This window comes from Pempheris klunzingeri, unplaced genomic scaffold (genome assembly GCF_042242105.1).
Source record: "Pempheris klunzingeri isolate RE-2024b unplaced genomic scaffold, fPemKlu1.hap1 Scaffold_61, whole genome shotgun sequence".
Lineage (NCBI taxonomy): Eukaryota > Metazoa > Chordata > Actinopteri > Acropomatiformes > Pempheridae > Pempheris > Pempheris klunzingeri.
The window spans coordinates 118,473-135,336 of NW_027254965.1; the positions used below are offsets into that span (position 1 = coordinate 118,473).

The 16,864-nt window shown below is 40.8% G+C and overlaps 1 protein-coding gene across 2 annotated transcripts in view; it reads left to right on the forward strand.

Annotated features, from left to right (window-relative positions):
- Positions 1–4,074, forward strand: part of LOC139224823 (semaphorin-3ab-like) — a 41,445-nt gene extending 37,371 nt beyond the window's left edge. For both annotated transcript variants that reach the window (XM_070856131.1, XM_070856130.1), the window contains exons 17-18: positions 1,020–1,165; positions 1,441–4,074. In XM_070856131.1, the coding sequence (XP_070712232.1) occupies positions 1,020–1,165; positions 1,441–1,986 (692 nt within the window). In that variant the 3' untranslated portion in view covers positions 1,987–4,074. The remainder of the gene's footprint in view (positions 1–1,019; positions 1,166–1,440) is intronic.
- Positions 4,075–16,864: the final 12,790 nt, after the last annotated feature.

Here is a 16,864-nt window from a genome sequence, read left to right on the forward strand (position 1 = left end):
TGAATTTCTAAATAATATATTGAAGCAAATAACAATCTGGGCGTGTCAATTTTCCAACAGCATAACACTAAGACTTTATGTTTAGAGAATTTATTTCTTCTCTGAACATAAAAATGGTGATCAAAACAGTAGAGAAGCCAATTGAATGTGTGTGCATTTGCGTCTTTGTGCTTTATGTGTTTCTAGTGGTGTGAAGATTAGAGTTGGTTCATGTGCAGCTTGTAATTAACATGGTCAGTCTCCTCTCAGTCGCCAAACCCTCCATTCTATTGCCCTGTTAGTGGTCTTAGTCCAAAAACAGGACTCATACTGCTGTCTCATTATTTATTTAATGTAACTGAAACAGAAACTGAACACAAAAGAAAAACATTTTATTGAAAGCTGTTGATTTGAGGAGGCGGACACAGAATGAACTGTTACCTGTTGCTACCCACTCAGTAGGCAGCAACATTGTACACATTAGCCAAAGAACCCAGATACCAGACAGGGGACTATTTCTATATAATAGGATAAAAGAAAAGCATTTTAAGAAAATGGGGAGAGAATAAATTGAAGCAGACTTTAGTGGCATCTGAATAGTTACATTTCCAGCAGTATTTAGAACATCAATCGGAAGAACACTGACCTTACAGTGGAATAGCATTGCATGTACTTGACTGTATGAAACACAGATTTTAGTTACAGCCCATTTGCTGCAAAGACTGCATCCATGGTGGGAGCTCCCTATTCTGCACATGATTGGGTTGTAATAAGAAAAGAGACAGGACAATGTGACAAAATAATGTAAAATGCAGTCACTGAAAAAACCTAAAACCACGTTGCAAAGTCAGGCAGTACTCGGAGAATGACCTTTTTTCACACTTCACTTAGACAACAGCACGAACGCAGAGAGAGTTTTATACAGATAATCACTAAAAATCACAAAAGCTGGCTGTAGAGCCGATAAAATGCATGTGAAATAAACTTTCACTTTACTTTAACACCCTTGCATGACTAATATATTCTGATTTGTTATCTAGATGAACTAAGTGGACAGATGACTCTTCTGGATAAAACTGTGTATGGTGTGGAGAACAGTAGCACTTTCCTTGAGTGCAGTCCCAAGTCCCAAAGAGCCCTGACATACTGGCAGTATCAGCGCTCTACTGATGACCGCAAACAAGAGGTAAGAGCTACCTCAGCACACACTTTATGTTTTTTGTTAATATAGATGAAGATAAATAATGATAGACGGTACTTCTTGATGAAGACTATTTTAGACAAAACAGCATTATATTTAATTTAATGTCATAATTGATTTGTGTGAAATAATAAAAACATCAAACAATAAGCTGATTAGATTTTTGGGATGTTCAATCTTATATTTCCCATCATATTTTATCTCTGTGTCCTTCATTCTGTCATTTTGTCTCTCTCGCTTCCAATTTTCTAATTTTGTAGATCAAATCAGAGGAACGTTTCATCCACACGGAACAGGGCCTACTGATTCGCACACTTAACAAGAAGGATTCGGGGATCTATCTGTGCCACGCGGTGGAACACGGCTTCATGCAGACACTTCTAAAGGTGACTTTAGAGGTCATTGACACTGAACGCCTGGAGGATCTGCTACATCGCAATGAAGAGGCCGCAGCCACCATCCCTGCTCAGGATCGTCCCTCACCTCAAGAAACTCCCACTCAAAAGCTGTGGTACAGAGACTTCCTGTCTTTGGTCAATCACCCGACACTGAACAGTGTGGACGAGTTCTGTGAGCAGGTATGGAAAAGGGAGAGGAAACACAGGAGGCAGAAAGCTCATCTGGTGCAGCAAGTACAAATACACCAGCAGCAACAGCAGCAACAGCAACAGCAGAAGGTTGTGGTGAACCCTCACACCCACATGCATGCTCAAGGGCTGGCAGCCAAGTGGAAACACCTGCAAGAGAGGCAGAAGGGCCGCAACCGCAGGACCCATGAACTGGAGAGGGCCCCCCGCAGTGTCTGATCCATAAACCTTGACTTTTAACACCCAAACCTGAAATCACACCCAGCTCTCATTCTGTAACCCTGATTAACTTACTCATTTCTCTCCGCCATACTGAGATACAGACTTCTTCCGCAAAGACTGGATAGAAAAGTTAAACTGGAAAAAGGTGATCTGCTGGCTGATGTGTTCTGTGCGTGGGCAGCCATGTTTACAGTACGCCAGTACAGAGGACTGCAGGAAGCAGGATGTTGTATTACACCGGACCATTGGAGCATATTATCTCAGCTGGCCACTGTGGCCTGAACACTGCAGAGGGACAGTGTCAACCAGCACAAGGACAGGATACATGTAACCACCCTATAGACATGACTGACATGTTGAGATGGCTGTGTCAATGGCATTGTCTCATGGCATGCTAGTTAGGTGTCTTTATCAGCGTGAAACTAAGTAGATACCTAAAAATAACTGATCATTTCTTTTTTACTTCACAAATTTGAAAGAAGCAGATGTGGGATTGTATTAAAACAGTGTGGAGAGTAAATGGACTTGCTGTGGAATTACAAGCACAAAATAAGTGAATCTCTTGGAAGGCACACAATGGGATATTTGGTAATTTTTGGTATTGTAGATGGTTAAATCATCAATGTAAGAAAGAAAAATGCCCAAGCACTGCAAGAAACTGGGAGCAACAGTCACCATTTGTCGATAAATATAATTATGTAGCTAAGATGTGTAAATACTGTATTCTATGACGTCTCCTCATACTAAAGGGAATGGCTTATAGTTGGCTTGTTGCTTTATGTTGTTTCCCCGGATAGAAATTTATTTAAGAAAAGCTCTTTTGAAAGCAGTTGTAAACAGGGAGATTTTGTACAAGTCTGTGTGTCTACGCCCTACATAAGCTTTCCAAACTAAGTCAGGTTTTATTATTCTGTTTTGTTTATCTTTTTTTTTTTAAAATCATCAGATTCTTGCCAGTGTCAACAGTCAGACATCCAAATAAAGTTGTCAGTTTAATGGATGTCTGCCACTTGCATCATCTCACTGCACAAAATGTCATACTGAGTTCTTCCATGTTCATTTCATTTGTATACACTTTGTTTCCACTACATGTGTATTTATTGATATACAATTATGTACATTGTGAAAATATTTTTTCGATGTGCAGACTTTTTTTCTTAAAACTTGCCATTTGGTTTCACACTAATCTCCTAAAATGACAACCCTTAAAATAGCTGTTATCACAAATACTGTAGTGAGACAAGAGGTTATTTATCAATATTGGTCAGTATTACATGCATCACATATCAAATGCAGTGAGCAATAATCCAGCTTCCATACTGTATATTACTAATACATTAACTGCCTCATACCCATATGCTTCACCAGGCAGCGCAGTGTAAAAACTTCATTTCACTGCATGTAACATACAAAAAACTCTAATTTTTCTGAATATAACGATCCTTTATTATACAATGCACACAAACACAAACCTGGAATGTAGCTGTGAACATTATGTAAATATAAATACTATGATCTATGTACGACAAGTATGACACTGTGTACTAGTGCATGTGAATACTATTGTAGTGTTCCTGTTTTGCTATAGCGATAATATACTAGTCTGGTGTTGTCACCGTTATTCTGTTGTTTGCTTATCCAGTACACGATATTAACTATTTCAAAGATGTACATACTATTTCTGTTAGGACTCTAAACTGTAATTCCTGAGGTAGGTATCCATTAAAAAATATCAGCAAGATCTAAACAAGAATTCACTGTGGATTTCAGAGTCCACAGACCAGCTAACAACAATGAACAATGACAATTGAACATTGCGACACATCAGTATGTCAGTTGACCTTGTCTAGTGAGTGTTTGCAAACCTCATCCATGATGGAGGAAGTTGAGAAACATTTGGAGTGGGCCTTGAGAAAGAGTTGTGGAGCTTTCAGCAGAGATGGCCATATGATAAGATCATCATTATAAAGAGAAAAGAGAAGAGGGGGCCTCACTGCATCTGTCTTGGACATACAATGAAAGTGAGGATATGAAGTGCTGCTGCTGCTGCTGCTGCTGCTTTTTGGCATGATGATGATGATAGTGGTGATGTATTCTACTGATCTAATAAATGTCTCTTCCTAAAGTGCTGGTTTCATTAAATCCATTTTTAATATGCTACGTCCTGCTGCTATCATGGTATGCGGTTAGTGAAAAGAAAGTTTCCTGTAGAGTAGATGATCAGATTAGATTGGAGAACCTTGCTGTGTGCATTTCCATATTAAGAAAAACTTTTATAAACTTGTATAAATTATTCGTGATATTGGGATTTATTTAATGCTGTACTTGTCTTTTATGTCCTGACAAGAGGCCTACTACATACTGACATAGAAAAAACTTATAATTAATGATTTCATTAGCTGAAATAATTAACATGATGGATAATATATTAAACACCACTGTGGTTAAGGAAGAATATCAGTCAGCTCAAGTGCTTCTTATATTATAATGTGTATGGAAAAGTGAAGCTGTGTACTATGATGTGCCTCGGGCAGTGGAGGAATTACTGTAAGTTGTTATTAAGACCTTGATGTGTGATGTGATATGAATAATACATGAGGACCCCTACAGTCTCTAAGTGAAACCCAACTGCTGTATTTGCATATTGAGAGGAGTTGGTTAAAGATACAGTATAGCTATGGCTTTCAGTGACTGCAACTGAAGCAGAATCTATAAAAGACGAAAACCAACATCTTGAATATCCGTCTATAACGGCTCGACAGATCATAACTTCCATAGACCCTGCATGAAAATATGAAGTGTTTAACTACTGCCCTCTGGTGGTTATAATAGAAAAGCACATCCCTTATATAAAAATAAGATTTTCTCCCCATTTTCCATCTGTATAGCATAGAGTGTTTGCCATAGTTGCTTGGTATGAACGTACGGTAGTACTGAAGCCACACAAAACACAACAGACAGACATACTGCTTCTGTTGACACATTTGGTCACCTTTGATCCAAGGTCAAAGGTCAGCGAGCACATGTCTCACCTGGGCCTTGACCTTCACTTCTGTAGTCAGTTCAAGTACTACTGTGGGAGCTCATAAGTTTCGGTCCTAACTGTCTCAGACACTTCAAAGGGAACGTTATTGAAAGGTTCTAGTGTTGATCGTGTCACCCGGGGGGGTGAACACACACACACACACACACACACACACACACACACACACAAATGTATGGGCTCTCCTCGTGACATTTGAAATGATCCACTGTTGTTACTATGATACTTGTGGGTATGTGTGCATGACGCCAATGGTCAGATTGATGGAAAAAAAAAAAACAAATGTATTTGTCGGTCCAGGTCGTGATCTGCTTTTGTGATTATGATGTCAGAGTCCTGAAGTTCGGTATGAAAACAAGTGCAAGTGCAAAAGCATATCACGTAATACCATATAAGTATAGTTGTAGGATTATTCTAACATTAAATTATGATATGGCAATAACATTTAGGTCTTTAAACCACAAAGATAAGACACAGACTGGTGTCCCTTTGAAACAAAATACAAGTATACAATACACACTGATGAAACAGGGCTTTGCACAGTAGGATTGTACTCTGGCATTGCAGCCACACCTGTAAGACAGACCATGTCTGCCCTCTGGTGGCTGATGGGACCTCATTCATTACAATTCAGCTCCAACTTCCCACTCTGCCTGATGGAAAAAAAAGCAGCTCCGTCCTTTGACTCCCAGCCAAAGCCATGGATGAGTGAAAAGGGCCCCTCTGACACTCTCACAAAGGACCACTACACTCAATGGAAAAACTGACACATGAGTGACAGAGTGGGAGAGCGAGAATAGAGAATTTAGTGAGTAACAAGACGAGATTGCACGTAATGTCGAAATGGAACAATTGGAGAGAGTTTCAAAGAAACCTGAGTGTGGCACATACCTTGTCTGTTTCATCATGTGAAACTGTTCTTGTCCCACTATAGACTTTAGACTAGATGAGGATTAGGAGTCATCTGGCAGGCAGCTGAGTGAACATATATATATATAAGAACACATGTTTGAATGTACACGCACACATTGCGCATTAGACTCTTTCCCTCAGACACTCATCATCTTTTACTGCAGCTGCATCCTTTACTGCAGCTGTGGGGAAGAGGCGTCAGCGTATTCTCTCCTATCAGGACTCTTGGAAAAAGTGAAATGAAGCAGAGATAGAGTCATTTATTTTACACCGCTGACTGGGTTGATGCTTCTCTAGGCCCAGTAGGGTTCTACCGGAGGCATGTACACACATGCTCTGATCACTGGTGCATTCCAGCTGGTCTGTTCTGGGTCACCTCGGGAGTCAACACATTGGTTTATCTGAATGATGGATGGAAAATTCCAAAAGTGGAAGATTCAGTACCAAGTTTTTGCGTATACATTACCACTTTTTTTGATGCTTGGATTGTAATGCAACCATAAACAAGGATACTCCCGGCAGTTTAGCTGTTTTCTCAAGGAAGCCACGCCACACAGCTGGGAGAGAGCTGCATCACCCTCAGCGGCACAGTACAGCCAACCCGCAACACGTCTGACATTTACTCTACTAAAGAATGACCCCTGACAGCATCCAGCCCATTAGCCAGGCGAGACATAACATTCATATGTCATATCTCAGTTCTGGGACCTTATAGCAGAGTATGGTATATCACAGCCCTCTCAGAGTGAGGTAAGGGTCTATTCCTTTCCCTCCAGCTGTCACTTATCAAATGCTTGTAGATTTCTGGCAGTGTCTTCGTCACAGAGTCAACACTGGTGGTGGAAGTGTGTGTGTGTATGTGAGTGTGAGTGTGTGGTGGTTATTTTCTGGAAAACCTAATTTTGCAGGCTGGGGGGGATTTACTAGATCATGGATGGATAATGCTTTGATGTGCAGTCAGATTCATGTGTGTCTGTGTGTGCTGCTCTTCATTGGAGTATAGTAGCGTGTTAGCACTGTGTTAGCATGCAGGGGCACATCCCTTGCCTGGGGTAAAAGAGAGGGCAGAGTATTAAGCTGTGGCAGCTTGGCAGCGGTAGTGCTGGTGGTGTGCTGTAAAGTTGGCAGGGACCTCGAGTGCCTCTCTGCTATGAGTGACAGCATGGCATGAGAGGGTTAGACCACAAGTATGACAAGACCTTTAGCTCATTTCCTATGTGGAAAAGAGCTGCTCTTTTTATGACTAGTATACACTCAGAATGTAGCGTACTGACTCATATTGGACAAACATGTATTGATATTATGGAAGTCACATTTATTGTACAATATAAGCCAATATGTCATAACTTTTACTACAAACACACACAAGCATTCATGTATATGAATCACAACAAACAATCACAAACAATTTCCATGTCATATACAATATAAATGGATATGATAAGTGTTCTATCGGTTTCCCTTAAGACCAGTGAAATTACACAATAATTTGTGGGCTGTTCAAGTGTTTTGACAATTCACAAGTTTTAAGTGTAAAACTAAATGTAACTAGCATGTGGGACAAGTTTGTCTTCAGGGCTTTCTGCCAGAAAGCCGCCGTTCATGTCTCATGTGAAACGAAAAGTCAATGATGACTTTCAACCCAAACCGTGATCCTCAACCTAACCAAACTGTGGATGAAAACTGGAAATACTACAGTATAAAATGTGAAAATAATAAGTCAACTAAGTGTAAGAACAAAAAGTTACACACAGTATAACACGGGACTTGAACCCCAATTAAAGCCCCATATTTAACACTTTCATCCACCACATGCTACAGCTCATATGGATTTTGCTGTTATTCCTACTATGTCAGTCGCTCTGGAGTAAATGGCCAAATAGCTGCCATCTGACTCTCCAGTGTTTTCTTTTCTTTTTTTGTCTGTTTTTTTTTCCCACCAGAAGTTGGATGACTTGAGCCACTTTTGGAACGTCGTACAGATCAAGTAAACAAAAAAAAAGTGAAGTCCTTTTCTTCCTTCACCTTTACTAGCTCACACTTGACTCATCAAGTGCACTTATAAACATAGAATTACATTGGAATAAACTTCACTGTGAACGGTCAATCATTTTAAGTCTGTTTGTGAGCTCCTTGAATTGTTTATCCAGTGGCAATGATATACAAGCCCAGCAAATCACTTCATGTGTACAGTACTGTGTAATGTTATTGTCCAGAAAGTCCAATATTAGCATTGGCGAGAATCTGGGTGAGTCTGGTGCATCTAAATGAAAATGCTAATGTGAGAGTTTAACTACCACATCGTGGTCAGAGTTCACATTTAGGGCACGGGGAGAACAAAGAATCACCTTTTCCAATTCTCATTTACATGTTTTATTATATTTTCAGTTAAGTGTGTAAATGCAAAAAAGATAGTATCAAAGAAAAGATGGCTGATTATCTTCCAAGCCTTCAACTTAGATGCTGTTGGGTAAAGTAGATATCAAAGTAAAAAACATTAGAGGGGGCAATAAAAAAACAAAAGGATGAAAGCTGCTGAAAGGAGCTGATGAGATAGGATCAGACAACAGATGAATGAGGCCTCAGGCTTGATCTTAGCTGACTTTGAGATGGGTCAAAGGTCTGTCCAACAAAGAGCAGAGGTCAATTTATCCAGAGAAATGTGTCTAGGTAGCCTGCCGTTTTTCTGACTGTTGCCTGGCTGCTCGCTTACACACTTCTAATCTGTAACTGATTGAGGCCTGTTTAAGAGAGGTTTGGCTGGAGCTCCTGGAACGCATCACCCAGTAAAAGGCTTAGCTGTGTGTCATTCTGGCTCAGCTCTGCTTGCTGAATATTAGAAGAATAAAGAATCAGTTACTCCACATTTGAAAGCAATGGAATTAAAATGCATTAGAAAAGTATGAGTCTAAATTCTGTATGTTAATATAACCATAATCTGAGACTTTCCCTAAACTCAAACAACTTTTTTAAATTGCCAAAACTTTTGAAGAATTTGGAAGTATAAACAAATAAATCCCCATCTCCATCTGTGCTCCCCCCCTCACCCCGTGTGAAAGATGTGTTGATGTTATTTATGATAAATTAGAGACACGGAAACTTAAACATTCACCACCAACATGAATCTTTGTCAACACAGGTCAGCCATTGCAGCGATGTCCTTGAGAGAATGTGAACTAAATAAACTCTTTACCCCTTATGTGAAACACTGTTGTGCTGCCTCAGTTTAGATGTAATCAAAATCTTCAGTAGCAAAATAAATATTTGTTAGCAGACATTTACATCTCTGGATCTATTGCACGCAAAACTTTATGTGCTCACAAAGCAGCACTAATGTGCCAAGAATAAGAAATGCACATTCATAATTAATTTTCTTCATGGTGTCTTATGTCTTCAACTTTCCTTCAAGCTGGAAAAGGGAAAAAAAACCCATACAGGAGTACATACAAGGTTGTTAGTGATCAAATGTCACTCCCTTAGCATTGAGCAAACCAATTCCAGATATTTTATGCAAAACACCCTCATGCTTGCTCAGTCTAGCTGTAACTGATACAGTTCATTCACCGGTAAAATCATTTTTTTTTACTTATAAAGACTTTTCTATCTTGTTTCAAGGGGAAAAAAAGATTGGATGTTTTCATTTATTCTGCTACCTTTTTGGACATAATTGTTTTCTTTACATATACTTTGGACGGGTTAATATACAGGCAGAGCACTTTATTTATCTCGATGGGAAATTATATTGTTACAGCAGCCAAGTCATGTCAATCAAAAAACAAAAACAAGACAAACCCGCATAAAGCGCAAAGTACAGTAAAAAAAAAATAAAGTAGACATGACACCTCACACAGATTCAACCAGTTGTGGAAATGCAGTGAAGTGCAGTGAAGTTTTCAAAGCTCTATGGCTCTGGGTTGTTTTCAATGTATTACTGATCCTATTACTGATAGCTGTCAGCATGCAAAGATAATTTTGCAGCAGAGGTATTGTTTAACATGAGCTTTAATTATAGGTGCTACCTTCCAGGTGTTTTCTTTTCAAAATTTAACTATTAGCTAACCCCTTCGTGTGGTGAACACATAAAAATAGCACATCTGTTGTGTACTGTTGCCACGTTATCCAATTAGTGGTTGGAGAAAGAAACTTTCTCAGTCACTGCGTAATCTACTTTTGCCAGTTCATGCTGGTTGAGCGAAACTATGCTGATGAGTATGTGCTGGTGGCTCAAAATATGTGAACCAAAACAAGCGTGTTTTGTTCCAGGAAAAGTGTTTGTCAGTTGACATAAATGTTGATTTTGTTGACTTCAGTCAACCTCAGTGTTTACCTCCAGTTCTCCTCACAGAGTCAAAGCTGACCTTGCCATAGTTTTTGTGGAATTGTTAGCCCAGTAATTATGGACACATGAAGTGACAAACAAAGGCGGTGGAGGTTACAGAGGCATGAAACAATCAGTCGATGCAGACACCAGTCTTACTGGCAGTGCTCTGATTAGTGCCGCATTAACGTCAGTCTAAAACTGTAACTTATTAACGGGTTTGTAGCTTAATTTGTGAGGTTTCTTTTTTATTTGTAAGAATTCATTGATGTGGAGCTTTGAGGGGGCTGCTAATAACTGCATGTGTTAGTTTGAGAGAAGCACATGTTGACGTTAAAGGAGTAGTACGACATTAAGAAAAGTACTTTTCACATTCTGTAAGAGAGTTACATGAATAGATTCTCTCTTCACTCTCATCTCTGTGCAGCAAATGTGAAGCTACTACCAGCAAAACCCCTGCAAAACCACCATGTGTTGTTTTTACTGAACAATTCAGCTTTTGTATAAATGAATCAAACAAGATTTTAATGTGTCAGTCGGTGAGCTTTAGAGGGGGATTTTGTTACATTTGGATGGAGCCAGTCTAGTCTGTTTCTCCTGTTTCCAATCTTTGTGCTAAACTAAGATAATCAGCTGCTGGCTGTATCTTCATACTTTCTATACAGACATGAGTGGTGTTGATCTTTTCATCTAACTCGACAAGAAGCTAATAAGTGTATTTCCCCGAATGTCAAACCATTCCTTTATGGTGTAATGCATTTGGCCCAGCTGGGGAAAAGTGTGTAGGCTGTCTTTGTTTTTCCAAACTTATGATTCTGCCACAGTCTTATGTTTATGCCTGTGCATACAGTAAATCACACAGCTTGCTTGTGTTTCTCTGGTATGTGTTTCCTGGTCTAAAAGGCTGCTAAAGGTTATTAATCAGAGTTAGGGAGAAATGTAAACTCAGTGACATCTGCAGATGGATTAACTGACACAGGTCATTGATAGTGCCTTTTAAAGCAGTCAGAGTGATATAATGTAGGTTAACAGGTTAAATTCTGCCAGAATCAACAACACATCTGTAACAAGCATTATCCCTGATACCTCTCACTCAGTTCTCATCTTCACCACTTACATTATTACTTATGTGTAACAAATACTGCATGTATGTGAGCAAAGGGTGAACCTGAAGCACAGTGAAAGCGAAACTTGAGCATTGACAGTCGTCTCACACCTCTATCCTCTTGATAAATAATATCTGAGTTCATTCAAGGACAAGGTGTTGATGTGAAGTGTGTCTGGTATTTGTAGGGGGAAAAAATGCTGAAAAAACACGCACTAGTCCGTAATTTAGTAAGAGACACTTACCAGTTTACAGATACACCCAATGCATGACTCACACTTTTAATTTAAGGATGTGGGTGCTGTATGCACTTTTTCAGGCATTTGTTCATAATTAAACTCATTTTGTTTTCAGTTTTTATCATTTCTACATCAAACAGGAGTTTCTTTTTTCTATGGTTGATATATTTATTTATATTCAGACTGTTTGAGCAATTAATGGCAGGGTTAAAACACAAGAGCTGGCCTTTATTGGTCACAGACAATCATTCCATATATGATTTTGAAGAGCTGTTACTGCTTGTGAGCCACATCAAAGAAGACTGTCGGAAAATGGAGGCAGAGAGAAGCTGCCACAAAATTTCCCTCACTGCAGCAGCCCATGGTGGTCCAGCCCCAGAGCAGGATGGGAGTACTCTGATTCAATTTACGTGTCACTATTCATATTTCATAAATACAGAGGCTTATGCATAAACATATGCACAGCATCTCACACACACAGACGTCATGCTTCCACACACACCAACAGGCACCGCATACATTTGCACCGACAGTCACACTCAGAAGTTGTTTTTTTTTCCAGATTCGATTTTCTGCACAGAGGTTTTCCTCCCAAAATGTTCTCTGAATTTATTCGATGTACAGTGGAGCTTCCCAGCAGTGATTTCAACTCAGCTGCTTTTCCATGTATATATCCTTGTGTTTTAGCTTTGGTGCTGAATGAGATGTGTCTGACATTTCTGTGTGGGCATAAATCACAAAGCAGTGGGCTAGAAAAAAACAGCCATAAGTGCATGTTGAAGTCAGATGTTTAGTCTATGCTTGTCATCATTATTATTATATCTTTCCCTAGTTTCTCTGCTAACAATGATCATAGCTGAGCATGTTTAAGACTTGACAGACTTGACAACATTACAAACGTTTTTCAAGTGGCCTGGTTTTTCTATCTTTTATATAGACACAGTCACGATACCAAGCTTGACAGATGACAATGCACCAGAGGATAAACAGATACCTCCATCCATTGTTCATGTGCTTTTTTTTGCCCTGTGCACATGTGCAAAAAAACAAAATTCACCTGAAAGCACAAAAACACAGGCACACAATACACATGCATTCACAAGCTGACACCCGCACTGACACACACGCACACACACCTGTAGATTATGTGACGGTTACCATGATGATGATGGATGAGAATACACATGAGGCCAGATGGCCACTTCCACATATCACTCCAGAGGCGTAACCCATTCCTCCTCTTAACCATCTGTGACTGCAGAGTGCTGACCTGGGCTGGTTTTCCCATTACTAACCCTACAACTAAGAAATATGTTCTGAGAGTTGAATCATGGAAAGCCAAAATGATGGCCATGCAGCTTCTCCAATTATGATTTTATAACCTCCTGATCTGGGATGATACATTGTGGTTTCTGACGTTATATTTGGCAAAGAGAAAATATATTTACCATGCTTTGGTGCCATGAACACTCATGCGAAACCTGCACCTACTTAGGGCCTCACCTGAGGGTTAGCAGTGGTCAGCGGGACAGATGTTAGGAAATAATGGAGTGTAACAGAATATATACAGACTTCTTTCTACTTATCTATAAGCGTATGTTAAAAGGGGTTACAAGCATGATTTCATATGCGTGAAGGTGTGCACAGTGGGTTTTATACCATAATGTTCGCACTCAGCAGACACTGCTAAGCCAACCATAACACACCTGGCTTCTCAGTCAGAGTAAGGCTGCACATCCTCCTCCACTGCCTGCCTCCCTCCCTCCCTGTTCGTTCATCTGTGGCTAACAGTGACTCCCTCTCGCTGCGTGGTGTCACACACGGTGCAACATGAGCCCTCCAAACGGAATAAACATTTGTGTGTCTTGCTGAGGTTTTCTTACCTTGCCACAGAAGTTGTATCAAATACTGTAATCTCATATGTATAGCAAGGAAACAAGTACTGTAACCTGCCTTCAAATTCTGACTGATGTCTCTACAGTCAGTATGTGTCACAGGGACAGACTTCACCAGCCATATGATAGCCACCTGTGTAAACTGCTGGAGTGTCTAGTGGCTCGGAAACACTGGATCCTCTGAGTGCTGCTTCTGTTGCTGCTAGAGAGCAGGGGCCTGACCTCTCTATAGCAGAGGGGAGCCCTGCAGGGGGTCAGTGGCAGACATACACTAACATACACACAGTTTCATGCATATATGCATGTATGCATGCAAGCCTATCTTGTTTTTAATCTCCTTATTTCCTTTTCTTTTTTTATTCACTTACACTGTAAGACTGCAGTTCAATGCACTTAAGTATTACTTGCATGAGCATAATCTGTGTGTATGCTTGAGGGCAGGGGGGGAGTGTACTTGTCTGTCTCTGCAGGTCAAACAGGAGGTGAGGGAGGCTTCTGCTGAATAGGGGCGGATATTGACACAGCATTAACATGAATGAAAATATTTTCAGTGTTCAGACAGCATGAAAGGAACGCCGCCAGACGTTTGGACATGGCCTAGTCAAACAAACTCTGGACATCAGCACTCAATCAAACTGTCTTTTCACACACCTTGGCTGTCTTAAATCAGCAGCTAAAAGAAGGTCAAACATTGTGACCATGATTTTGTCTAACCATCTTTGAAATTTGACGCATTCACAGGACTCTGATAGTGCAGAGCAAATATCTCTGCAGTGCACTACATGCTGAATAAATATTTTAGGTATTGGTAGAATCCCAGGGACGCATGTAAGAGGACAGAATTTCAATGGAGGTGGAAAGAAAGTGGGTGTAAGGCTGCTGTGGAGGAGTGCTGCATGGGAGGGCCACATGCACAAGCTACTAGCACTGTCAGAATCACACTAATGGAAACATCAAGGGCTGAAAGTACAACACAAATCAAGAAAAAGGGGAGGGAAGCAGGGACAAAAGTAGGGAGGGATGGTTAAAAAAGAGAGGAGTGAGGGATTGAGCTGTTGCTGTTTTTGGTCTGCGGCAGATTTCTGACTGATTACGGCTATTAGCTGGCGTGAGGGAAGGAGAGACCCATTCAGTCGCTGAGGGGCAGATGTGAGTAAGTGGATGCTGTGCCTACTGGCCTGTGTGCATTAGCTACTTTAAATGGCTATTAATCTGGTGTAGTGGCTTAAGAGATCGGAAATGAAAATCTTCCAGAGCACCTATCGTCAGGATGCGAGGCTAAAATATGCTCTTACATTAATGCTTCGGTTCAAAGTGATGAAATTGTGTGTCACAGTCAGTCAGATAGTGTCAGCTCCATGGTAAGCTGGCGGTGAACAGTTGTCTCACCCTCAACAACAGATGAGAGTCTATAATTGCACCAGGCAATGGAATAACAGAGATTGTGTATGTTACGAGACCTCCACACACACAAAGTCCTTCTGTTCTGACAGGGAACAGGTGCAACGTGGGAGTTGGAGTCATCAGATCCCAGGGTGGTGCAAAGGGGTGTGGGTGCAGCTGCTACATTTACAATTCAATATTACAGTACATGTCTTAATTTATAGGTTTGCCATTTGTTAATGGAAATACATTCACACTCACGTTCACACTGTGAATAAATCTCTCTTTCACTTCTGTCTCCCCTATTAGCTCTTCATCCTGTTCATTCAGCCATGTATGTTTGCTTTGTCTGTGTATGAGATTGTGATATTGGTGCAGTTTCATTTTTTTAATCAGCGCAGGGATCTCAATTATAAATAAGGATTACCACTGGGAAATGTTCCCGTTAAATCCCTGTTTTGCAAATTAAAAAATAATTATACCACAATGCGAATAAGTAACAGATTTGAAAACAACAAAAGGAAACTTTTTTTTCTTGTTTGCAGTCTGACGGAATGTTTCAATTTCAGGGATCAACATGACTCAACATTGGTGTCACCACTCAGACATGAGAAAGAGGCAGAGACAGAGAGAAACAGATGTATACCAGAGAGCTTTACGGGACAGAGACAACGCTCTGCTCCGGTAACTGGACGCCTGTGAGACTTTCCTGTGGGACATGTGCAAATTCAATAACGACTCAAGTCACATCTTGTGCATTTGTTTTGAGTGTGTAAGATTTTTGCAGGCTCGGATTCAGAAAGCTGGGGACCTTGAGACAAAAGAGCACAAGGACAGAATACAAGACTGCATGCCAATGAGTTCAACATTTATATTTTACACAATGCTGGTAATACCTGAATACCTGTGCACACGTGTACATATACACAAGCTCTATTTGAAATAGAGACAGTTACCAAGTCATTTGGAGTGAACATAGTGACAGAGAAAGAGTGAGGAAGATGTGAAAAAGACAAGGCATGGTATGATACAATAAGGAAGGACACAGGGACAAACTAATAACTAGGTTTTACAGAACTGAGGAGAGTGAGAGATTATAAGATAAACAGAAGGAGAAACTGAATGGGCAGGGAGAAAAAAATCGTCATGAAAGAAACCTTGGACATGAAAATCCATGGTAACAGCGATAATGACTATCCACATGGAAACAAACACAAAGAGGGCAATAACTGAAAATGAAAGACGTGCCAGAGTTAAGAGGCTGAAAACCTTGGCTGAGGTCCATGTTAATGCAGCGGAGTTAGGCGTAAAAAGAAGGTGGTGAAGGAGGAGGGGAGAAGCAAGGGGTGGTCTGTAGAGTGACATGAGATGCAGTTAGAGGATAGCCAGGGAGAGTCTTACAGAGCCTGCCTGGGAGACACAGCACACTTAACCCAGCTGCCTGGGAGAGGGAGAGATATCTCAAGACAATTTAGAGGAGAAGGCAATTTTCAGCCCTTCAAGCTGATCCACACTCCCCACGTTATCATCCACACACACAGGCATTTCCTCAGACACACCACACCATGGCAGGTGGCCTCTGCCCAGATCAGTAGCTGTGGCAGAAACCCTCGTAACTGACTCACTGAGGTTTGAGCTGAGGTTTGGATCCTCCCTGGCCAATCGAGCGTGAGTAGAGTTAGGAGCTAGAGCTCCACTTTCTTCCCCAGACCGCACGCCAGGCACGAGGCTCCCCACTCCTCCCCTCTCCCTCTCTGCCTTTTCCTGGGCTCCTGTCCAGAGAATGACTGGCTCCAGTGGACCCAAGAGGAAGAACGCAGCCTGAGGATACAGTACAGCAGCTCCAGCCTTGCCTGCCTGCCTGCCTGCCTGCCTTGCCTGCCTGCCTGCTTGCCTGCCTGCTGGGACAGACAAATGGATTGAGGTTTTGCAAATCAACAGCTCCATTACTTTTGTGGGATTCATTGACTTGATTTATTA